The sequence below is a fragment of the Monodon monoceros genome, unplaced genomic scaffold, assembly GCF_005190385.1.
Source record: "Monodon monoceros isolate NGI ecotype Baffin Bay Population unplaced genomic scaffold, NGI_Narwhal_1 Super_Scaffold_12, whole genome shotgun sequence".
In the NCBI taxonomy this organism is placed as follows: Eukaryota; Metazoa; Chordata; class Mammalia; order Artiodactyla; family Monodontidae; genus Monodon; species Monodon monoceros.
The window spans coordinates 78,698,290-78,722,714 of NW_021703768.1; the positions used below are offsets into that span (position 1 = coordinate 78,698,290).

The 24,425-nt window shown below is 38.1% G+C and overlaps 1 protein-coding gene across 3 annotated transcripts in view; it reads left to right on the forward strand.

Moving 5' to 3' along the window:
- The window catches only part of LNPEP (leucyl and cystinyl aminopeptidase), a 100,435-nt gene that overhangs the window by 23,134 nt on the left and 52,876 nt on the right, over positions 1-24,425 (forward strand). For 2 of the 3 annotated variants that reach the window (XM_029216418.1, XM_029216419.1), the window contains exons 2-3: positions 18,785-19,625; positions 24,115-24,253. In XM_029216418.1, the coding sequence (XP_029072251.1) occupies positions 18,785-19,625; positions 24,115-24,253 (980 nt within the window). Of the gene's footprint in view, positions 1-10,470; positions 17,352-18,784; positions 19,626-24,114; positions 24,254-24,425 lie in introns of those variants that run through there. The other variant, XM_029216420.1, reaches the window with a different exon arrangement.

Consider the following 24,425-nt stretch of genomic DNA (forward strand, 5'->3'; position numbering starts at 1 on the left):
ATTTGAAGTTTTGTTAAGTGGGCATAGGTTAAAAGAACATATACCTTGTTTGTTGAGGTAGAAAATGTCCTTCCTTTACTGAAGGAAATGACTCCTTCCTCATTTTTCAATTCTTGTTTTACAGTTAAGGTTTGTACTAAACTTCAGGTGTTTATTTGTTCCTCTTGTTGATCCTTTACATTAAATTCTATATCTGAAGCATTTCACGGTAGGATTCTTTATGTGCTATGGCTCTTGTTTCTGTTTGGTACTCTCCTTGGTCATTGGCATTCTCTGGTGAAACACCTCCTTTTCATCTTAAATGTTCTCCTTGATATTTAAAATGTACTTCATAGCTGCAACATTAAACTAGCAAGTAGTTCATCTTCTTTACTCCTTCCCTCTAGCAATGAAATGTTGATTTTTGCTCAAAGGACCACAAAACTGCACAGAAAAATAGCAGCTGTGATTAGACTCAGTAAATATGATGCAGTGTAGAATTTGAAAATGGTAGAAAATTTATCGACTGAATGTTTTAGTTTGGTAAAGTAAAATCAGTGTCTGTGTAATGCTGCCTTTTAGGTTATTTCAGCCAGAAAATGTTGAGCATTATATAAGTTTAAATTGCCTTCTTACAAATTGTAGCTGTCATTGGATATCTGAGCTTTATTGTGTAAGTGCAATTATAGCAAATGAGTGTGGCCTTTAGATATGCTTAATCCCTAGGGATATTTTGGGAAGAGTTGTAGTGTCTTTACAATCAAGGGAACCATTTGACAAATGTCTTAGGAGTCAGATGACTTAAAATGTAAGACCTGTGTATTAAAATCTCTGAGAATCAGATACAATTATCTGAAGTTATCCTGTTCCACACTGGCTGACGTCCTCTATGGACATTGCTGTTGCTGAGCGTAAAAGACATCAAGAGGTCAGAGTTGTTGCTTATGCTGTCATTTGATATTTATGGTATAGAAGACAAAATGAGGTTTCCAGACTCTTCTTATTTTATGAATTTATTTACTGATATGTGCCGGGAGTGACATTTAAGCATCATATTTTATAATAAAAGGTGTGAGGGGGGAAATTATACTAATGGCTCTTAAAGAGAAATACTAGTGTGCTTGGCTAAAAAGTAGAAGATACATTTATTTGCTTATGATTTTGAAATTCCTACCCTAATTATGTAATATGTTAGCAATAAACTATTAACGTAACACTAAATAATTTGGTGTTATGACCCACTTACCTTATTTGACCCTTATGATAAAGCAGACAGGGAAGTTGTTATTCCCATTTTAACAAGGAGGAGAGTGAGGTTCCAGCACACACTAAGTGGTGGAGCCAGAGCTAGAACCCCCCAGCTTCTCTTCACTATACTTTATGCCTCCTAAACCATAATTGATTTAAATTATATGCTGGCTTTGAGGAGTGAAGAGGAAATGTAGTCTGTAGAATCAATGTCCAGTAAAAATGAAGTACATTGACTCAGAGCTCATAATCACTGAAGTACTACTAGACCTAGCCTCAAAACAGGTGTTAGAGAAGGACTTCCTTAACCTCATAGCTGGCATATTAATCCTGTCTTATTCCAAGCTTCAGTAAACCTGGGTTTAGCTCTCAGAGTTTATGAACGGACATGGATGTAATTTTCTTTAATTAATACTTCATTTTAATGTGTTGGGTATTGCTGCTTTGATTTCAACATTTATTGCAGCCTTCTTCCCTACTAGGCACCAGGCATACAAAGATGAATGAGATAAGAGCCCCTCCCTGGAGCAATTATCTAAGTGTGAAGCAAAATTTAAAATTATAGTTCACTTATGCAGAAATTCTCCTCTCTATAGGATAAACCAGACCTTGAAAATTTTCTAAACCTTCTCTTCCTCAACCTGTAATTCTTTGCTAAGCAAAAATTTACCAGGATTAAAATGTATTTTAGAAAGTATATGGAACAGGTTTTGGAACTCAGTATTTCATCCTAAATGTGAGAGGCTGTATAAGCATGTAGTGTACACAACTTCCATTTTCCAGGTTTGAGAGGCTGCCAGTGGTGTGTAGTGTGGAGAGGCTGCAATGACTCATAACTAGGGAATGATTGTTTTGATCTCTTGCTATAGTCTCTGTAGAACATTGGCAGAGCAGCCAGCATAATGAACACTACACAGTCTAATAATAAATAAAACGTTATGGACAATGGCTACCAAGAAGCAAGCCTGCCCTGGATAATCTTCCAAGTTGGCAGGATTACTTTAGAGAGATGACCAGATAATGTCAGGTTTACTATAAATCAAGCTGCTTTTCCTAGATTGTCCATGAAGTTACTGTTGTGGGGGGAAAGAATATCATCTGTGGAAGTCTCACTGGGTTAATTTTTTCAGGACTCATTTAAGCATTTTATTATTGCAGTCCTTCTAACCTTTTCACCCTAAGAGAACAGTTAGGCATCTTAGTTTTTTTTTTTTTTTTTTTTGCAGTACGCGGGCCTCTCACTGCTGTGGCCTTTCCTGTTGCAGAGCACAGGCTCCAGACGTGCAAGCTCAGCGGCCATGGCTCATGGGCCCAGCTGCTCCGCGGCATGTGGGATCTTCCCTGACCGAGGCACAAACCCGTGTCCCCTGCATCGGCAGGCGGACTGTCAACCACTGCGCCACCAGGGAAGCCCCATCTTAGTTTTTTACTATTTTAGGGAGGGTAGTGGAACAGGTCAGAGTAGGACATTTGTTGAATTGATTTTAAAAAGCTAAAAGAAACTAGGGATTTGAAAAGATTACATTGGACTAATATATTAAAGAGGGAGAAAAGAGAGGCCTTTGGGCTGAGGAGAGTGGAGAGGTTGGGGTACGGGTACAAAGATGAAGTGGCCACACCAGCCATGCGTGTTTGAGAGAAACTGAGATGTTTGCAACATGTTATGGTCTCACATATGGGTCAGAGGCAGAGCAGGCGCAGGCACTGTGCGTGGTGGCTGTGTGTCCTTTCAGGATTTGAGGAAGCGTGGCTTAGAGCCAAGGACCGACTTAGTTTATATATAGGTTTGGCCATTGGGTCACTGAGATTCAGAACAAAGGTGCTAGCTATGAAGATTCCTTTCACATAACTGTAACCTGAACTACTGCAGGATGGTTATATTTCAGCATAATGAGACCCAGAGTTGTGATTACCCTAAATGAAGTGAGTACTTTAAATCAAATGCTTAAAAATGAGGGCACTTTTTTTTTCTTTTGCATTTTCCTACTGAGAAGCACTCAATTAAAATTTTAAATGGAAACTTAAAATAAAGAGGGATTTCCCTTTTTAAGAAAAAATGTACAAAAATCTAAATACAGAAATAGTTAAGTATAGTTTTTTGCTTAAGAATACTTTTGAAGAGATCATAAGAGGTTTCCTTTAAATAGCAGCTCTCTAATCCATTTTAAATACTAGGATTTACCACTGTGTCCCCCCTCAAAGAAAAAAAATTCCCTAGTTTTTTATTTAAGAGGAAGGGTAGAACATATGTTTTTTCTAAATTTGGGTATAGCTAGCATTATCACTGGCTAAGTGGTTTTGTGTTTGCCAGGTCTTCTTGAAAGAGGGACAGAGATGTAAGACTGTTGGGCTCTCTGCCTCTAGCTTAGGAGCTAGTTCTGATCTGTCTCTGTAATGCAACTAGACTTTTGAGGAGTAGTAGAAATTCGTCTTGGAGATCCACCAGGACTTGATATATGTGGATTTTTAGGCAAGTTTCTGGGAGAACATGAATTAGAGCCAATAACACTGATTTCTTGCCCTCCACCAGCATGTTTTGCTTAATTTTCTATTGTTTCTCTGTTTTCTATTTCATTGATTTCTGCCCTTTATTATTTCTCCTTCTTACGTACGTTTAATTTGCTATTCTTTTCTAACTTCTTAGGGTGGAAACTTAGATCATTAATTTTAAGCCTTTTTCTTTTTTTTTTTTTTAACATCTTTATTGGAGTATAATTGCTTTACAATGGTGTGTTAGTTTCTGCTGTATAACAAAGTGAATCAACTATACATATACATATATCCCAATATCCCCTCCCTCTTGCATCTCCCTCCCACCCTCACTATCCCACCCCTCTAGGTGGTCACAAAGCACCCAGCTGACCTCCCTGTGCTATGCGGCTGCTTTGCACTAGCTATCTGTTTTATATTTGGCAGTGTATATATGTCCATGCCACTCTCTCACTTCGTCCCAGCTTACCCTTCCCCCTCCCCATGTCCTCAAGTCCATTATCTACATCTGAGTCTTTATTCCTCTCCTGCCCCTAGGTTCTTCAGATATATATATATATTTATTTATTTATTTTTAGATTCCATATATATGTGTTAGCATACAGTATTTGTTTTTCTCTTTCTGATTTACTTCACTCTGTATGACAGACTCTAGGTCCATCCACCTCACTGCAGATAGCTCAATTTCGTTTCTTTTTATGGCTAATATTCCATTGTATATAGGTGCCACATCTTCTTTATCCATTCATCTGTCTGTGGACACTTAGGTTGCTTCCATGTGCTGGCTATTTTAAGTAGAGCTGCAGTGAACATTGTGGCACATGACTCTTTCTGAATTGTAGTCTTCTCAGGGTATATGCCCAGTAGTGGGATTGCTGGGTCGTATGGTGGTTCTATTTATTATTTTTTAAGGAACCTCCATACTGTTCTCCATAGTGGCTGTATCAATTTACATTCCCACCAACAGTGCAAGAGGGTTCCCTTTTCTCTACACCCTCTCCAGCATTTATTGTTCTAGATTTTTAGATGATGGCCATTCCGACCGGTGTGAAGTGATACCTCATTGTAGTTTTGATTTGCATTTCTCTAATGATTAGTGTTGTTGAACATACTTTGATGTGTTTCTTGGCAATCTGTATATCTTCTATGGAGAAATGTCTATTTAGGTCTTCTGCCCATTTTTGGATTGGGTTGTTTGATTTTTTAATATTGAGCGGCATGAGCTGCTTGTATATTTTGGAGATTAATCCTTTGTCAGTTGCTTCATTTGCAAGTATTTTCTCCCATTCTGAGGGTTGTCTTTTGGTCTTGTTTATGGTTTCCCTTGCTGTGCAAAAGCTTTGAAGTTTCATTAGGTCCCATTTGTTTATTTTTATCTTTATTTCCATTTCTCTAGGAAGTGGGTCAGAAAGGATCTTGCTGTGATTTATGTCATAGAGTGTTCTGCCTATATTTTCCTCTAAGAGTTTTATAGTGCCTGGCCTTACATTTAGGTATTTAATCCATTTTGAGTTTATTTTTGTGTATGGTGTTAGGGAGCGTTCTAATTTCATTCTTTTACATGTAGCTGTCCAGTTTTCCCAGCACCACTTATAGAAGAGGCTGTCGTTTCTCCATTGTATATTCGTGCCTCCTTTATCAAAAATAAGGTGACCATATGTGCATGGGTTTACCTCTGGGCTTTCTATCCTGTTCCATTGATCTATATTTCTGTTTTTGTGCCAGTAACATACTGTCTTGATTAGTGTAGCTATGTGGTATAGTCTGAAGTCCGGGAGCCTGATTCCTCTACCTCCGTTTTTCTTTCTCAAGATTGCTTTGGCTTTTCTGGGTCTTCTGTGTTTCCATACAAATTGTGAAATTTTTTGTTCTAGCTCTGTGAAAAATACCATTGGTAGTTTGATAGGGATTGCACTGAATCTGTAGATTGCTTTGGGTAGTATAGTCATTTTCACAATGTTGATTCTTCCAGTCCAAGAACATGGTATATCTCTTGATCTGTTGGTATCATCTTTAATTTCTTTCATCAGTGCCTCATAGTTTTCTGCGTAGAGGTCTTTTGTCTCCCTAGGTAGGTTTATTCCTAGGTATTTTATTCTTTTTGTTGCAGTGGTAAATGGGAGTGTTTCCTTAATTTCTCTTTCAGATTTTTCATCATCAGTATTTAGGAATGCAAGAGATTTCTGACCATTAATTTTGTATCCTGCAACTCTACCAAATTCATTGATTAGCTCTAGTAGTTTTCTGGTAACATCTTTAGGATTCTCTGTGCATAGTATCATGTTGTCTGCAAACAGTGACAGCTTTACTTCTTCTTTTCCAATTTGGATTCCTTGTATTTATTTTTCTTCTCTGATTGCTGTAGCTAAAACTTCCAAAACAGTGTTGAATAATAATGGTGAGAGTGGGCAACCTTGTCTTGTTCCTGATCCAAGTGGAAATGGTTTCAGTTTTTCACCATTGAGGACAATGTTGGCTGTGGGTTTGTCATATATGGCCTTTATTATGTTGAGGTAAGTTCCCTCTGTGCCTACTTTCTGGAGGGTTTTTATCATAAATGGGTGTTGAATTTTGTCAAAAGCTTTTTCTGCATCTATTGAGATGACGTATGGTTTTTATTCTTCAGTTTGTTAATATGGTGTATCACATTGATTGATTTGTGTTTATTGAAGAATCCTTGCATTCCTGGGATAAACCCCACTTGATCATGGTGTATGATCCTTTTAATGTGCTGTTGGGTTCTTTTTGCTAGTATTTTGTTGAGGATTTTTTCATCTATGTTCATCAGTGTTATTGGCCTGTAGTTTTCTTTCTTTGTGACATCTTTGTCTGGTTTTGGTATCAGAGTGATGGTGGCCTCGTAGAATGAGTTTGGGAGTGTTCCTCCCTCTGCGGTATTTTGGAAGAGTTTGAGAAGGATGGGTGTTTGCTCTTCTCTAAATGTTTGATAGAATTCACCTGTGAAGCCATCTGGTCGTGGGCTCTTGTTTGTTCGGAGATTTTTAATCACAGTCTCAATTTCAGTGCTTGTGATTGGTCTGTTTATATTTTCTATTTCTTCCTGGTTGAGTCTCAGAAGATTGTGCTTTTCTAAGAATTTGTCCCATTTCTTCCCAGTTGTCCATTTTATTGGGATATACTTGTTTGTAGTAATCTCTCATGATCCTTTGTATTTCTGCAGTGTCAGTTGTTACTTCTTTTTGATTTCTCATTCTATTGATTTGAGTCTTGTCCCGTATTTCTTGATGAGTTTGGCTAATGATTTGTCAATTTTGTTTATCTTCTCAAAGAACCAGCTTTTAGTTTTATTGATCTTTGCTATCGTTTCCTTCATTTCTTTTTCATTTATTTCTGATCTCATCTTTATGATTTCTTTCCTTCTGCTAACTTAGGGGTTTTTTTGTTTTTCTTTCTCTAATTGTTTTAGATGAAAGGTTAGATTGTTTATTTGAGATGTTTGTTTTTTCTTGAGGTAGGATTGTATTGCTATAAACTTCCCTCTTAAAACTGCTTTTGCTGCATCCCATAGGTTTTGGGTCGTAGTGTTTTCATTGTCATTTGTTTCTAGGTATTTTTTGCTTTCCTCTTTGCTTTCTTCAGTGATCTCTTGGTTTTAAGTATTATATTGTTTAGCCTCTGTGTGTTTGTATTTTTTACAGATTTTTTCCTGTAATTGATATCTAGTCTCACAGCATTGTGGTTGGAAAAGATACTTCATACAATTTCAATTTTCTTAAATTTACCAAGACTTGATTTGTGACCCAAGACATGAACTATCCTGGAGAATGTTCCATGAGCACTTGAGAAGAAAGTGTATTCTGTTGTGTTTAGATGGAATGCCCTTATCAGTTAAGTCCATCTTGTTTAATGTATCATTTAAAGCTTGTGTTTCCTTATTTATTTTCATTTTGGATGATCAGTCCATTGGTGCAAGCAGGGTGTTAAAGTCCCCTACTATGATTGTGTTACTGTCAATTTCCCCTTTTATGGCTGTTAGCATTTGCCTTGTGTATTGAGGTGCTCCTATGCTGGGTGCATAAGTATTTACAATTGTTATATCTTCTTCTTGGATCGATCCCTTGATCATTATGTAGTGTCCTTCTTTGCCTCTCCTAATAGTCTTTCTTTTAAAGTCTGTTTTGTCTGATATGAAAATGGCTACTCCAGCTTTCTTTTGATTTCCATTTGCATGGAATATGTTTTTCCATCCCCTCACTTTCAGTCTGTATGTGTCTCTAGGTTTGAAGTGGGTCTCTTTGTAGACAGCATATGTACGGGTCTTGTTTTTGTATCCATTCAGCCAGTCTGTGTCTTTTGGTGGGAGCATTTAATGCATTTCCATTTAAGGTAATTATCAATATGTATGTTCCTATTACCATTTTTTAAATTGTTTTGGGTTTGTTATTGTAGGTCTTTTCTTTCTCTTGTGTTTCCCACCTAGAGAAGTTCCTTTAGTAGTTGTTGTAAAGCTGGTTTGGTGGTGCTGAATTCTCTTAACTTTTCCTTGTCTGTAAATGTTTTAATTTCTCCATCGAATCCGAATGAGATCCTTGCTGGGTAGAGTAATCTTGGTTGTAGGTTTTTCCTTTTCATCACTTAAAATATGTCCTGCCACTCCCTTCTGGCTTGCAGAGTTTCTGCTGAAAGACCAGCTGTTAACCTTATGGGGATTGTAATGTTATTTGTTGTTTTTCCCTTGCTACTTTTAATATTTTTTCTTTGTATTTAATTTTTGATAGTTTGATTAATATGTGTCTTGGCATGTTTCTCCTTGAATTTATACTGTATGGGGCTCTCTGCGCTTCCGGGACTTGATTAACTATTTCCTTTCCCATATTAGGGAAGTTTTCAACTATTATCTCTTCAAATATTTTCTCAGTCCCTTTCTTTTTCTCTTCTTCTTCTGGGACCCCTATAATTCGAATGTTGGTGCGTTGAATGTTGTTCCAGAGGTCTCTAAGACTGTCCTCAATTCTTTTCATTCTTTTTTCTTTATTCTGCTCTGCAGTTGTTATTTCCACTCTTTTCTCTTCCAGGTCACTTATCCATTCTTCTGTCTCAGTTATTCTGCTATTGATTCTGTGTAGAGAATTTTTTATTTCATTTATTGTGTTGCTCATCATTGTTTGTTTGCTCTTTAGTTCTTCTAGGTCCTTGTTAACTGTTTCTTGTATTTTCTCCATTCTATTTCCAAGATTTTAGATCATCTTTATTATCATTACTTTGAATTCTTTTTCAGGTAGACTGCCATTTCTTCTTCATTTGTTTGGTCTGGTGGGTTTTTACCTTCCTCCTTCGTCTGCTGTGTTTCTCTGTCTTCTCATTTTGCTTAAGTTACTGTGTTTGGGGTCTCCTTTTCACAGACTGCAGGTTCATAGTTCCCATTGTTTTTGGTGTCTGCCCCCAGTGGCTAAGTTTGGTTCCGTGGCTTGTGTAGGCTTCCTGGTGGAGGGGACTAGTGCCTGTGTTCTGGTGCATGAGCCTAGATCTTGTCGTTCTGGTGGGTTGGACTGCAACCTGTGGTGTGTTTTGGGGTGTCTGCGACCTTACTATGATTTTAGGCAGCCTCTATGCTAATGGGTGGGGTTGTGTTCCTGTCTTGCTAGTTGTTTGGCATAGGGTGTCCTGCACTGTAGCTTGGTGGTTCTTGAATGGAGCTTTGTCTTAGAATTGAGATGAAGATCTCTGGGAGACAGTCTCTGCCCTTTAGTTGGAATGTTTAATCCACTTACAGTTCATGAAATTATTTATGTGGTTGGGTTTAAGTCTACCATTTTACCATTGTTTTCATTTGTCCCTTTTGTTTTTGTTTCTTTCTCTTCTAATACCTTTTTTTTGGGTTGAGTATTTTTTTAATATTTCCTTTTATTTACACTATTGGTTTCATACCTATGCATGTATTAAACTACTTTTTCATTGATTATTCTAGGGCTAATAATATGCAACCTTAACTTTTTAAAGTCTTTTTATAGTCAGAATTGTACCACTTCACATTTTACACCTGACCTTTCTCACTTCCTGCTTCACAGCTCCTACTCCTCAGTTGACACGTCCATTTCTCCTTCTCAATTCACAAATATAATTTAATTCTTATTCACTGTCTCCATTTTTCATGCTCTTGTTATCATACCTTTTATTTCTATATATGTTCAAAACTGCTCACATGTTATTCTTGTTTTATGCAGATAGTTTTAAAACATAGTCTTTAAAAGAAATTTAAGAAGAATAAAAAATATAAACTTTTATTTTTTAATAACTTATTCATCATTTTTTGGTATCTTTCTTTTCTTCCTGAAGATCTGAGTTTCCATATGGTATCATTTCCCTCCAGCTTGAAGAACCTTTTTTATAATTTCTTGTAGTGCACATCTGCTTGAGAAGAACTTTGTCAGCTTTCATTTTATTTGAAAGTACGTTTATCTTGTTTTTGAAGGATTTTTCACTAGATATAATATTCTGAATGGACAATTTTTTTTCTTCTAGCCCCTTAAAAATGTTGTTCTATCATCTTCTGGTCTCCATTGTTGTGATGAGGAGTTAGCATTCTTTGAATTATTTTTCTCCTGTATGTAACATATTGTTTTGGGGCTCCTTTAAAGATTTTCTCTTTCTCTTTAATTTTCAATAGTTTAACCATGATGAAGCTAGATATGATTTTCTTTGTATTTATTGTCTTGGAGTTTGATCAGATTTTAAGTTTGGGATCTGGTAAATAGTGTTTTCATCAAACAATAAAATTTTAACTATTATTTCTTCAGATATTTTGTCTACTTTATTCTCATGGTCTTCTTCTGGGGCTCCTATTACATATGTGTTAGACCATCTGATATTGTCCCACAAATCTCTGATGCTGTGTTCATTTTTCTTCGACTCTTTTTTTTCTCTTTATTCCTCAAATTGGTAATTGATAGTGATCTGTCAAGTTCATAGACCCTTTCTTCTGCTATGTCCAATCCTGTATTAAGTCTCTTCAATGACTTGTTCATCTTAGTTACTGAACCTTTCAGTCCTAGAAGTTCCATTTTTTTCTCCCATTTGGTTCTTTTTCCTAGTTTTGATTTTTCTGCTGAGATTCCCATCTGTTCGTATATTCTCCTCTGTCATTGTTTATAAATACATTTTCCTTTACTTTTTGAGACATGTTTATAATAGCTGCTTTAAAGTCTTTACCTACTTTAGATACTGTATTTTTAAAAAATTGCTCTGTAGAGTGTTGATTTTTGTTTTAGTAGGCAGTTTAGTTCCTGGCTGATCATCTTGTATAGGCTTGGCTTTATATTTTGCTATGGCAGATCTGTGGAAAGCTCAAGGTTTCTTCTCAGGCTCCTTTAACCTAGCAAGACTCATCATCCATATTCTGTTTCTACTGTGGATTTTTATTAGGGCTTGGTTTTAGACTTTGTTAATGTGGATCTAGAGTAGGCCTTACTCTGAGTGTGTCTTTACTCCTAAAGCGAAGCCCTTCTAGTGTCTCACGCTCAGAGTGTTAATGAGTTCTCTTTGTTCGGACTGGGTTAGACTGCCAGTGTTTCCCTTAAGCTGCTTGACCTCTTGTATTTCTATTCCATATTAACCTTAATACAGCCACTCTTTTGTAAGCCTTATGTAATTATGTGTCCTGCATTGGTTAAGGACTCTCAGGAAACCCTTATACAAACTTCTGTGGTCCCCCCTCTGTACAGCTCCCTCCTCTGCAGTGCCCTGTCTCTGCCTCCCAGCCCTGCTCTGCTTGGACTCCAGCTCACTGTACTACAGTTAGGAATATGTCCCAAGGCAGAGAACGAAGCAAATGTGGGCTCACACTTTCCTTCTCTCAGAGGTCACATTCTTGCTCTGTCTGTTGGTGGGTACCTGAAAATAGTTGCATCATTTTGTCCAGTTTAATAGTTGTTTATGAGAGGAGGGAATGTCTGGTACCAATTACTCTGTCATATTGGAAGTGGAAGTCTCCCACAGCATTTTTATATGTATTGAAGTGAACTTTAGGGTAGCTTGAAAGGGAAAAATAAATCTTAGTCTCTCTTAGAGCCAAATAGGTAAAAGTGAGCTTATGGTGCTCATGAACTGAATCATTTCTCTCTGATCTTCCCACCTCCCACCCCCAATTGTCCATTCATTTCTCTTCTCTCTTCACAAGGGAGACAAGGGGGGTGAGGGGAATGGAAGAGAGAGGGACCTTACTTGGATCCTGCATCCTGGGCTATGACCTTGGGCCTGTCAACTGGAAAATTAAATGAGGTTTGTGAAAATGCACTGTTATTAGTGGCAAAAGTAAGAATGTATGCAGGACTTTCTGTGTTTGTATTTTATGACACTGCTTATACTTTGAGGTGTAAGCAAACAGGATGTGTCAGAGAAAGGAACTACAGTACTTAAAACTTCTTCCAAAGTTATTCAGTGTTAATGACTGCCCTTCAGATTCTGGTGAGAAAATGATATATCTAAACTTGTAACTTATTAAAGTGGGCATTGTGGTTAATAGGAAGAGGTTTTCTTTGATTGTGGTCTGGGGGTTGGGTAATGTTTTGCCCGATAAGACTTGTATAGAAAAATCACTTTTTTGTTATAAATTCTAGTCTTTTTCTTTTCTTTTTCAGTTTAAACTTCTTTAAAATAAAGCCTCTTTTTGATGGAAAAGGATTGCTCATTAGAGAAATAGTTACTTTATTTGATAATTAGCCATCCCTTTAGAAATTTAATGAAGCTTCCATTTGGAAATGGTCTAGAAGATATAAATGCTGTCTCACACATAGAGCTTTTAGTTGTATTCAAATATGTCTTAAGGGCCTCAGAAGAAGAGTAATCCTTTATTGTTAGGGCCTAGTTTGAATATAGCAAGTTGCTATAGTATACCTAATTGAATATACCAATTCTTGTATCTGCCCAAGAAGCCTTATTTAGATTAGGCTTATTCTTTAAAGTTGTTTTGGTTTGTTGATTTGAAAATACATCCCATTTCATTTCATTTTCTCAGAAAATGTGATAGCAGTTTAAAGGGACTAATGTCTGTGGGAAGTTTGCTCCTTTTATTCGAATCGTTCACTATGTTGTTTGCCATAGCTTTACTTTTTGTCCCCTTTTCTAAACTGAACCCCTCATTTAAGCACTTACTCTCTTGCCATCACCCTCTGTGCATTTTCCCTTTAGTTTCTCATCACGTCCTCCCTACATGTTTAACCCTGGATTAACCATCTGCTTTCTCTCTCTTTTTAAATTTTCATTTTTTAAAAATTTTTAATTATGGTAAATTACTACATATAATACGCTTTCTCTTCTTTTAGTCCTGGGCTGGTAAGCACTCTAAAGACATTTATAGAGACTGGAGGTATGACAAATTCCGGTGGGCTTACTGAACTTCCAGGCATGCTTTGTCCCTGGGTCACCCCTGCCTGGTCCTCTCCCATAGCATCTGTTTTTTATTTTTCTCCTCAAGCCTCCTATGCCTTCTCCACAGCTGCCTTGGCTCTGGGCAGATGGCCTTGCCACCTCTGTCACAGAGAACATGGAGGCTCTCTGCTTTGCGTGCTCCTGTGTATCCACACTTCTTCCCTAAACTCCACCCTCTGTCCTCCAGGCCAGGAGGGGGAGAGTGCCAAGCTCCCATCGAAGTTAAGTCTCTCTACTGGAGTTCTTGATGTCTTCCTAGCCCTCTGGAATATTCCTCCAGCATTTCCTCTTGTCTGCTCCACCTTCACATTTTGTTGTTCTTTGCTTTTCCATCCTCACAAAAATACACCTTAAGTTATTTCCATCTTAGTCACAAAAACAAAAGTATTTAACACTTCCCTATGCCGTATTTTCTTTTAGTTTGACCCTATGTTTTCTCATGGTACACAGCTGTGTACCGTGGAAGAATTTTCTGTAGCACTTGCCTTGCCTTGTTAACTTCCCATTCTTTCTTTGGGCCACCGAAGTCAGGCTTCTGCTTTCACTGCTCCACTGAAAGTGCCTCATAAAAGTCAGATTCTCTGGTTGCCAAATCTAGTGGCCTCGCTCAGCTTCATTGTACTTGACCTTTCTTTCTTTCTTTTTTTTTTTGGCCACACCCCATGGCATGCAAGACCTTAGTTCCCCAACCAGGGATCGAACCCGTACCCCCTGCACCGGAAGCGTGGAGTCTTAACCCCACTGGACCACCAGGGAAGTCCCCTGTACTTGACCTTTCTAAGACATTTAACACCAACCACTTCCTTCTTCATGAAACTCTTCCTTTGCTTTCTACTGTCCTGATTTTCCTGCCTCTGGTACATTCTTCTTCTCCTTTGCTGCCCCTCTTAAATGGTGATGTTCTCTGACTTACTTCCCTTTCAGTAGTCTCATCTATCTGCATGATTTTAATTATCACGTATACACAGCTGATTCTGAAATCAGAATTTTCCACCCAGATGCCTCTTTTGAGTCCAGGCCCACATAACATAATCCTTATAACAGTCCTACAAAATAGTATTGTTTTCCATACATATAGGTGAGGAAATTGAAGCTAAGGGTTGTTTGTTAGCCAGTTTGAGATCAAGCAGTCAGTGGAAGAGCCAGGATTTGAACCTCTGTCTAAAGTTAGGCTTTTAACTCTAAAGTATGCTATTAATCAAACATCTCCATCTGGCTCTCTGACAGATAAATATGTCATGTCCCATATCAAATGCCATCTCACAACTCCATTCTCAGTCCCCCACCACCACACACACACACACACACACACACACACAAAACCAAGAGGGAGAATATGAAACCTGTATTCTCATCTCAGTGAGTGGCATTCCTCCTTCCAGTTATCCAAGCCAGAATATCATAGGGAATTGAATAGACTTCTCTCTGTCTCCATCCTACAGGCCTGTCCAGCCCAACAGAGCATCATCAGTTCCTGTGTATTCTCACTCTTTAACATAACTTGTACTCATTCCCTCCTTTTCACTTCCACTGCTACTGTAGTAGTTGTTAACTTTATATCCACCTGGATTGCCGTAATAGTGACAATCCAGCCCATTGCTTCTCATGTTATCTGAGCTGAAGAATCAAGGTTCCTTGTTTTTTTGTTGCAGAAATTTTGTAGCATATAAAAAAATGAATCATTGGAAAACTGAAATGAAAAAACACATGTAAAATATAAGCTCCATTTTTAAAATTACTAAATTCGATAGACATAACATTACCGCCAATTAGCTATAAAAGTTTTTAAATACCAATTTTCTGTGTGTATCCTGTAGCAGACGGGTAACAAACAGTTTGTGGATTGGCACTGGTCCACAGACAACACCGAGGAGCACCCGTTCACGGTATCTGATGAAAAGAAATATCTTCAGTTTTCTTAGATTATAACCACATGGGCCTACGTTATTGAAAACCGAAATATTTCAGCTAGGACGTCCTTTGTTTTGGGCTTATAGATAGCTTGTATATGTGGAATTAAGAGGTTTTAGAAAATTTCCTGTCTCTTTAGGATCCCTTCTTTCAATACAAATAAATCCCTTTAGAACAAGGGGTAGTCCTGTGTTACATTAAAATTTTAATGCTGAGATCAAAGTGTACTCACTTAGGAATCCAAAGCAAGATTTCTTGAATAGACTTGAAGTACAGTCTTCACGGGCTACCTGTAACAAAGGTGTTTTCCCTTGGTTTGATGTATTTAACTTGATACGATTGTACACACATACAAAAGTTTGATTCTAATATGCAGTAAAAATACAGCAGATGGGTTGATGTGTTCCATTTACGAAAGATTAAAATTCTACATAGGTATTAACCTGATTGGGTGATAAATAATTAAAGTAAGTTATCTGGGTGTTGCCAGGCATCTGACTAAGCCCAGGTCAAAAGATTTGGAAGTTAATGAAGTGCAGACAGGAGATGCTAAAATGGTCAGACTGCAGAATACCCCTTGGCTTTAAACAGGGCATGGCTGAGAAATCAAAGACAGAAAAGCCAAGTTCTAAGTGGGTGGAAATCAGGTATGGGAATGCTGTAAATATTAAGCTGAGGTTATATCTACAGTTAGTTTAGAAATTTATTAAATAAAACCGCTCAGACCCCATAGTTGTCTACTTCAGGCATCAGGTCTGATAAAGAACAGAACGCATGGGCAAATACCTAAGAGAACATAATCTTCCTATATGAGGTAAAAAAGTCAGAAAGGCCTTTTAGACATTGTAAAGTGAAAAAGCAAATTAAGTAACCTAATCTGCATTGCTGTGCCAGGTACTTAAAACTACCACAGAAAATTTCTAACCGCTGAGAGTTCATTAATAATTTAAGAAATTTTTTGAGTTCGATTACAGCAGTATTTGCTCTGTTAATGAAATGAATGAGTCTCAAACACAATTAACTATCAAAACAAAACAAAATTATGTCACAAGAAGTTGGGGCACTATAGGAAGTTTAGGAGATCAAATTCCCAAAGCAGAATGTTATAACTGTCACCCTTCTTACATTTCTAGACAAGTCACAGGAGATGGGTAGATGGCAGATTGCTGAACCCACACACCTGGAAAGTGATTAAAAGTTTTATTCAGGGCTTCCCTGGTGGCGCAGTGGATGAGAGTCTGCCTGCTGATGCAGGGGACACGGGTTCGTGCCCTGGTCCGGGAAGATCCCACATGCCGCGGAGCGGCTAGGCCCATGAGCCATGGCCCCTGAGCCTGCACGTCCGGAGCCTGTGCTCCGCAACGGGAGAGGCCACAACAGTGAGAGGCCCGCGTGCTGCAAAAAAAAAAAAAAGTTTTATTCAAAGAAAACTTTTAAAGCAGCATAGCTTTTATAAATTTGGGGATGGAGAGGAGGTAGGAAAAGGCAACCTCATTGGAGTCTCTATGCTCCCCAAAGCTAAAAGGAGTGAGATGAAGTGAAAAGAAACTGTATTTTTGAAAGGCAATGAAGAGAAAGGAAGAAACAAAAAGAAAATAACTTTTTAAATTTACACTGTAGCAAGTTAAGATGAGTTATGGGATAACAAGTGTTCACTAGGTGGACTGGGGTGGGAGAAATGATGACATTGCAGGCAAAGGGAACAGACAGGAAAACAGAAGTGGAGCATGGCATAGAAGAGCAGCCTGTCTTGTCTCAGATGAGCAAGCAGTTGGGATGGCCAGAGCACACGCAAGGATGCAAAGTCCAATGCTGCCCGGGATCTGACCATGGAGAAGGCTTAGACCAGTGCTTCTCAAACTTATGTGCACATAAATCTCCTGAGGATTTGTTAAAATTCAGATTAAGGGAAGGGACTTGAGAGTCTGCTCTTCTAAATAGTTGCTGTGTGATGTAGATGCTTCGGTTCGCAGACCACACTTGTAGTAGTAAGACACTAAATTTTATCCTGATGTTTATTGGTACTTGGTTTCATGTATTATTAGTTGCCACTCTTTAGTTAGTACTTACTGAGTAGCACTAAACACATGGCATTTATGTCAAGCTAGATATTAAGGAATTTTATGTAAGTTTTGCCTTGCTGATGGTGAAATAATACTCTAAGCAACTTCATTGCCAAATACAAAAGAAATAAATAGGTACAAGCTCTCATCCTTTGAGCTAGTTGAGTAGGGAGATGCAATATAATAATGGAAAGAATCTAAAATTTGGGTTCAGAGTTTTAGACCTGAGTTCTAGTATCAGTTTTGTGACTAAATAACTGTGACTTTGTGAAGGTAAATTAACTCCTATTTCTGTTTTTGGCTTGTTTGTTTTCTTGTGTCTGAAATAGTATAATACTTGCCATTTTATAGAATTATTGTGAGGATTAGAAATGATCTGTATAAAGTACCTTGTAGGGAAAGGTTAATGAGGGTTTCACTTGTCAAACTTTCAATCTAGCCCTAGGAATTATTGATCTGTATGCTATTATTTACTCCTCTACTTTTTGAGTCTTTTTTTTTTCTTAGTGATTCTTGGCAAGTTGGAGAGTGCAGCTTTTTTGTGTGGTTTTATAAGTTCCCACCGCTACCCCACCCCAGGATCCACTTACACTTATGGTGTATTATGTGGTTGTTACAGAGGGGAATCTCTTGTACTTCTAAATGCTCTGGAAGCATGAAAAGACAGGTTGGATTGTAGTTTTATCTGATTTTTATAGCTCTTTTGTCTTTTTAAAAATTATTTCCTTTTTTTTTATAAATTTATTTATTTATTTTTGGCTACATTGGGTCTTTTGTTGCTGTGTGTAGGCTTTCTTTTGTTGCGGCAAGCGGGGGCTACTCTTTGTTGCAGTGCCCGGGCTTCTCATTGCAGTGGCTTCTCCTGTTGCGGAGCACAGGCTCTAGGCGCGCGGGCTGCAGTAGTTGTGGCACACGGGCTCAGAAGTTGTGGCGCACGGGCTTGGTCGCTCCGCGGCATGTGGGATCTTCCCAAACCAGGGCTCGAACCCATGTCCCCTACATTGGCAGGTGGATTCTTAACCACTGTGCCACCAGGGAAGTCCTAAAAATTATTTCTTGATTATGGAAATTTCCTATATAATTTGACCCTTGCAGTTTGCTGTGGAACAGAAACATCCCTCTTCCAAGGGGAAATAAGTAATCCAGCCTGTTGCTTACCCATCATTCAAGCTATGAATGGGCATTCCAGGTGTGGTCCTCCCTAGGGAGAATGGGACTCAGAGAGGAGACCCACAAAGGCCGTAGAAAGCAGGTTTGAGCCTTTTAGGCAGGAATTCTGGGGATTCTGGTACCTAGACTGCAGAAGAGGGACATGGACTATGGATGGGCATTCTTTGATCTTACTGACTCCTCACCCTGCTGCAGACATGCACAGCTAGAGGCAGGCAAAAGCAGGGCCCTCTAAAGCTCAGGACAAGGGCCCAGGTTGTTGGGCAGGAGTGTATTAAGGAAATCAGTATTTAATCTCAGCTGCCTTTTTACTAGCCTGTTTGTTTAGCTTTCTTATTTTAAGACTGTGATATGCTCTTATCTATGCTTGAGTTTTTAATGGATGACACAAGAATATTATAAACATTTAATGCAGCACCTCTGAGATGGAAATAAGTCTTAGTGATTAAAAAAAAATCCTTAGATTAAACGTGGTATTATGAGCTTTTTTTTTTTTTCTAACTCTGTGCCTGGTCCTTATGTTTTGGTTTTTTTAGATCGGCTTCAGCTCCCCAGGAATATGATTGAAAACAGCATGTTTGAGGAAGAACCAGATGTGGTGGATTTAGCCAAAGAACCTTGTTTACATCCTCTAGAGCCTGATGAGGTGGAATATGAGCCCCGGGGTTCACGACTGCTGGTGCGGGGTCTTGGTGAGCATGAGATGGATGAGGACGAAGAGGATTATGAGTCGTCCGCAAAGCTGCTGGGCATGTCCTTCATGAACAGGAGCTCGGGCCTTCGAAACAGTGCAGCCGGCTACAGGCAGAGCTCAGATGGGACTTGTTCAGTACCGTCTGCGAGGACCATGGTGGCCTGTGCTTTTGTCATTGTGGTTGCTGTTTCTGTAATCATGGTGATTTATCTACTGCCCAGATGTACCTTTACTAAAGAAGGCTGCCATAAAAAAAACCAATCAATGGGATTAATTCAGCCAATTGCAACTAATGGGAAGTTGTTTCCATGGGCACAAATCAGGCTTCCCACTGCCATTATGCCAGTACGCTATGAACTTAACCTACACCCAAACCTAACCTCGATGACATTCAGGGGCTCTGTGACGATTTCACTTCAGGCTCTTCAAGCCACATGGAACATAGTTCTTCACAGCACAGGCCATAATATTTCAAGAGTGACCTTTATGTCAGCAGTTTCAAGCCAAGAAAAACAAGTTGATGTCCTGGAATATCCATTTCATGAACAAATCGCCATTGTTGCCCCCGAGGCCCTTCTTGAAGGGCACAATTATACCTTGAAGATAGAGTATTCAGCAAATATATCTAGTTCTTACTATGGGTTTTATGGCATCTCCTACACAGATGAAAGTAATGAGAAAAAGTATGTAGCCCTCTTAAATGATTCTGCTTCTTTGCTCTCTGATGACTTCTGCAATATGGATCCCGTTGCCCACACTAGAGACATTAACTGCAATTTTTTTTTTTTTTAATTTAAGAGGTTAGGTGAAAAATAGTAGAATGGTGATTTGGAAGAGTATACTCTTTCTCTCTTAGTCAAAGCCTTGAGTATGTATCATATATATGATATGTCACGGTGGGGCTGGGGGCATGCTGATGGAAGGAAATGGACAAGGATTATGTCAGTTACATTCTCTATCACAAACACTTAAGTTATCTTGAGCTTTTCATATCTTATAAGATGAATGTAGTTTTCTATCACCTTCAAGGTCTCCATGTGAACCAGATATAGAAGAACACAGGTTATTCTTTCAGTCTTAGTTTCCTATTGTGTGGCACTTTTAGGAGGTGCTTACTGAGATGGAGAAAGAAAGCATGAAGAAGTGTTGTATACTTATATATGTAATTTTTAGTATCCTTAATCTTTGCTGGTTTTTGTTTTTTTAATGCCATTCTATTTTGGATTTCTGATGGAAAAGTAAAAAAAAAGAAATCTTGGAGAGATTCATTTTAAAAAAGCTACTTAAAACATAAAATTATTCAGCTCCCCATTTAAACCATATATTTTGTTCTTTAATCTTAGTATTCATAGATGTAGTTTGAATTTCTGGAAAGATGCAGTGCACAGTTGCATACAGACTATTCTTAAGTAGCAGTAATGTCACTTCTCTTACGTGTGCAAAGTCCTTGTCAGATCTGCTTAGTGCATTGGAGCATTCTCTCATGTTCCTTTGCAAACCAGTATGTGAATTACCATTGAGGGCCATTTGGCTAATGTATGTTGGTATACTGAGAAAAATAGAAATGAATATTTTAAATCTGTCTTAAGTTTTTTGATCCTTCTTAACTAGAGAAAGAGACAAAGCAATATCTATAGTCCTATTCAGATAAGTAATTTTTCTCTTTCCCCTTAACGTAATACTTTTAAAATAAATGGCATGCTGGCGCTTGCCATGAGATCTGACATGAAAAGCAAATTTATAATTGCAGGGGTAGCTTGGGGCTTCTAGGCTTTACTTCTCCTTCTATAATCTCCATCATCTCTAGGAATTATAGGATATACATAAAAACAGTGTTCTTAGTATGCAATCAGACCTTTACGACAAATACCCTAGTCATCTCTTCCAAACAGATTATTGCCCTCGGATCCTCTTGGGCCTGCCTGTATATAATGGGAAGAGTCAATGTTGTGTGGCAGAGTGAGGTGGTTTTGGATAGGGTCACTTGTTGACCCTTTTGTTGTGGGCTGGATGGAGTTGTGGAAAATGCTAGAAAAATGCAAGACATTCTTTTTTTTTTTTTTTTCTCACACACACACACACTGTATTTTATTTTTACGGGAGATAAATAAACTGACACCAAACATTGTAAATGGATGACCACAACAAAAGCAACAATGATTGCAATTACCAAACACGAAACACACTCATACTATGGGAAGACATTCTTAAAATTATGAAATAGAGTATTTTTTTTAAATAGTACTTTAAAATTTGTGAAACTCTGCTATTACAAAAAATATATAAATCCATTAACCTACCTGGTTCCATAAAATGGATGCCCCACATGATTGTATATCTTGATGCAAGATAGAAGTTTAGAAGATTATTTATACCTTTCAAGAGGTCTGAAAACTAATTCAAAACAAGTAGATAAAGTAATTAAGTATTTATACCTTTCAAGAGGCCTGAAAACTGTAATTCAAAACAAGTAGATAAAGTAATTAAGGGATATATTTCCTATTGATTTGAAAATCAAAGTAAGTGTAAATGTCAAACATACTGACACTGCTTGTGGTAAAGGAACTTTACCTGTGTCACCTAAGAAGTGGAGATGGTCAGTAACCTTGCAGTTAAATCTAGAAGTTGTTGACCATAGATTTAAGGTTCTAGATAACAAACTGATACTAAAAAACTAGCAAAGGAATTTAGGCTGGAGATGTGTTTTATTTCTTTGTTCTTCAATCTCTCAGTGTCTTTTTCTCGAACTCTTGAGCCATCTTCTTAACTGGACCCCTGACCTCTAATCTTACTACAGCTTTGCCCCTCCTCTTTCCCCCATCTTCCACACTGCTGCCAGACTATTTCTAGAAGTACAGGTCTGACCATGTTGGTCTTTGGTTTATGATCCTTCAGCAGTTCCTCATTTTTAACAAGATTTAGTTCAATTTCTTTCAAGATCTGGGCCTTTTTTTTTTTTTTTCCTCTCACAGCCCTCACCTGCCTTAATGAACTTCATGTGCACTTTCCTGAGTTCCAGTAATAATGGCAGCCCATATTTACTTGAGAACTGAAGTGCTAGAAACTGTTGCAAGCATTTTATATGTTTAGTCTTTTATCTTGTCAAACTCACTAAGAGGTGGAAATTATATTTTATTCACTTTACAGATGAGGAAGCAGAGCCACATGAAGTAATTCATTCAGCATCTTATGGCTAGCAAGTAGCAGAGGGGAACTCAAACCCAAAGTCATTTTAACTACAAAGACCACATTCTTAACCACTGTGGTGCACCGCTTCCTTAGTTTTCACCTCTTTACCCATTGTTATCACCAGTGCTTAGAATTCCCTTACTGACCCTCAGCTAATTCATAACTGTCTTCAGTGCTCCTGGAGGTGGTGCTCAAACTGCAACTAGTATTTCTGAAGGCATATGCAGTCACTAATGAAAGAACAAGCTTTGAGGTGTTCAGCTTAGATAGAATAGCTTATAAGTATCATCAAGCAGCAGCCTTTTCAAAGGGGCTTCTATGTAAGATAGTTCTCATTGCATCTCTTTTAATAATAATTTAAGATCTTATTTGTCTTAGAACATTATAATCCAGTTTTTATCCAAAATGATGGTCCAAGTAGACTCTCATATGAATAGTATGGATGTCATCAAACTTTATCCCTTGGTCCCCTGTGGCCCTCCTCCAAAATCTTCAGTCAACTGGGTAAGAATTTGGGAGTTGGGTGAAGAAATGGAATGTTTGAAACATATTTTTAAATTGTTTCACATATGTTGATTGCTGTCGTTCTTGCAGTTTACCCTAACAAACAGTTATTTGGGCAAATCCTTACTAGGACAGAAGCACAGTAATTCTAAGCGTGAAGGAAGAGTTATGACTATCCAGCATTTATAATAGACATGTGTGTAGGAATTTACGGCATACAAGTGGTTGTTACTATGAATAGTCTTATTCGATTCTAGCAAAAACCCTAAATGTTTGGTAGGGGATCCTACCTTGACCCTAGTTTAACAAATAAGGAAATGAGATGTAGATCACTGATTTGCTGAAGTCATATGGCTGGTAAGTTGCAGAGTTTGGGTCTTCTGACTCTAAATCTTACACTCTTTTCTACTTGCCTTTTTTTTTTTTTAACATCTTTATTGGAGTATAATTGCTTTACATTGTTGTGTTAGTTGCTGCTGTATAACAAAGTGGATCAGCTATACGTATACATACATCCCCCTATCCCCTCCCTCTTGCGTCTCCCTCCCACCCTCCCTACCCCACCCCTCTAGGTGGACTAAGTCCTAAGCAAGCGAGGCAATCATGTCCACAGTGGTGGTTATCTATGTACCATATTGACTGGTAGCTGATATGTGCACACCAGGGCCACACTTGTCCTGATTCCTTATGACCATGTTTGTATGATTTCCCAAATGCAGATCTATTTCATTCCTCTGCTTAACTAAAAATCTGCATTTCTCCTCTTCTTATGCTTTTCTCCCAACCTTTAATTGAGGACTTATAGTTAAATTCTCAAGTGTTGTTGCTGTAGGAGAGGAGGAAAATTTTTGATTCATTTTTGAAGAGAGTAAAGAACACCAGCATACTATAGGACACCTAGTTTTTTCAGTCCTCATGAAAGTGCAGGTTGTGAGTTTGAGGTTTAGTGTTATGAAGCCATCGTCTGTACAGAGAATAATGGCAATGGATGACAATCTTTTATAGTGATCTTTCATCAGAAACCTTTTTAAGACCTCAGTGGCCAGCTGTAGCCTATCTTTGTGGCTTCATCTCCAGCCACATTGGACACCCACACCCAGTCCCTGAATATGCACTGCTCAGTCCCTCCTTGTGCTTCCTACTCTTTCTAGGCTGCACTGTCTTCCTTTCTCTACCTTTTCAAATATTCCTCATTTTTAAAGGCCCTCTTCATATTTTGTCACCAGTTTCCTTACAGTGTCTCTACCGCTAGGCAGACTTTGTTTCCTACCCTTTGTTTCCACTGCTTTGTTTGCACTATTAGGATGTGATTCGCAGCCTGATAACTTTCTACTGTATCACCTCTGCCTCTCCCAGTTGATTGAGAATCCTTTAATGTCTGGGCTTGTATGATATTTATCTTAGTATCCCTAGAACTTGGCAAGGTGCCTTGAATAGTAGGTACTCAATAACTATTGGATGGATTTGCATTTGTTTTAGGTACTTTGCAGCAACTCAGTTTGAACCCTTGGCAGCAAGATCTGCTTTTCCTTGTTTTGATGAACCAGCATTTAAAGCCACATTTATCATCAGGATCATAAGAGATGAGCAATACACTGCTTTATCAAATATGCCTAAGGTACTGTTCTATTCTTTGAATGTAAAATCTTTGAGTGGGTCTCTTTGTTTTGAATACTTGAATTCTTCTTTGCCATACTCTTGAGAATGATTAAAATCATATACATTCTTATTCTTTCTTAAAATGCTTAAATAAAAGTAAAATATGTATTAGAATCAATTGGGAAGTCAGC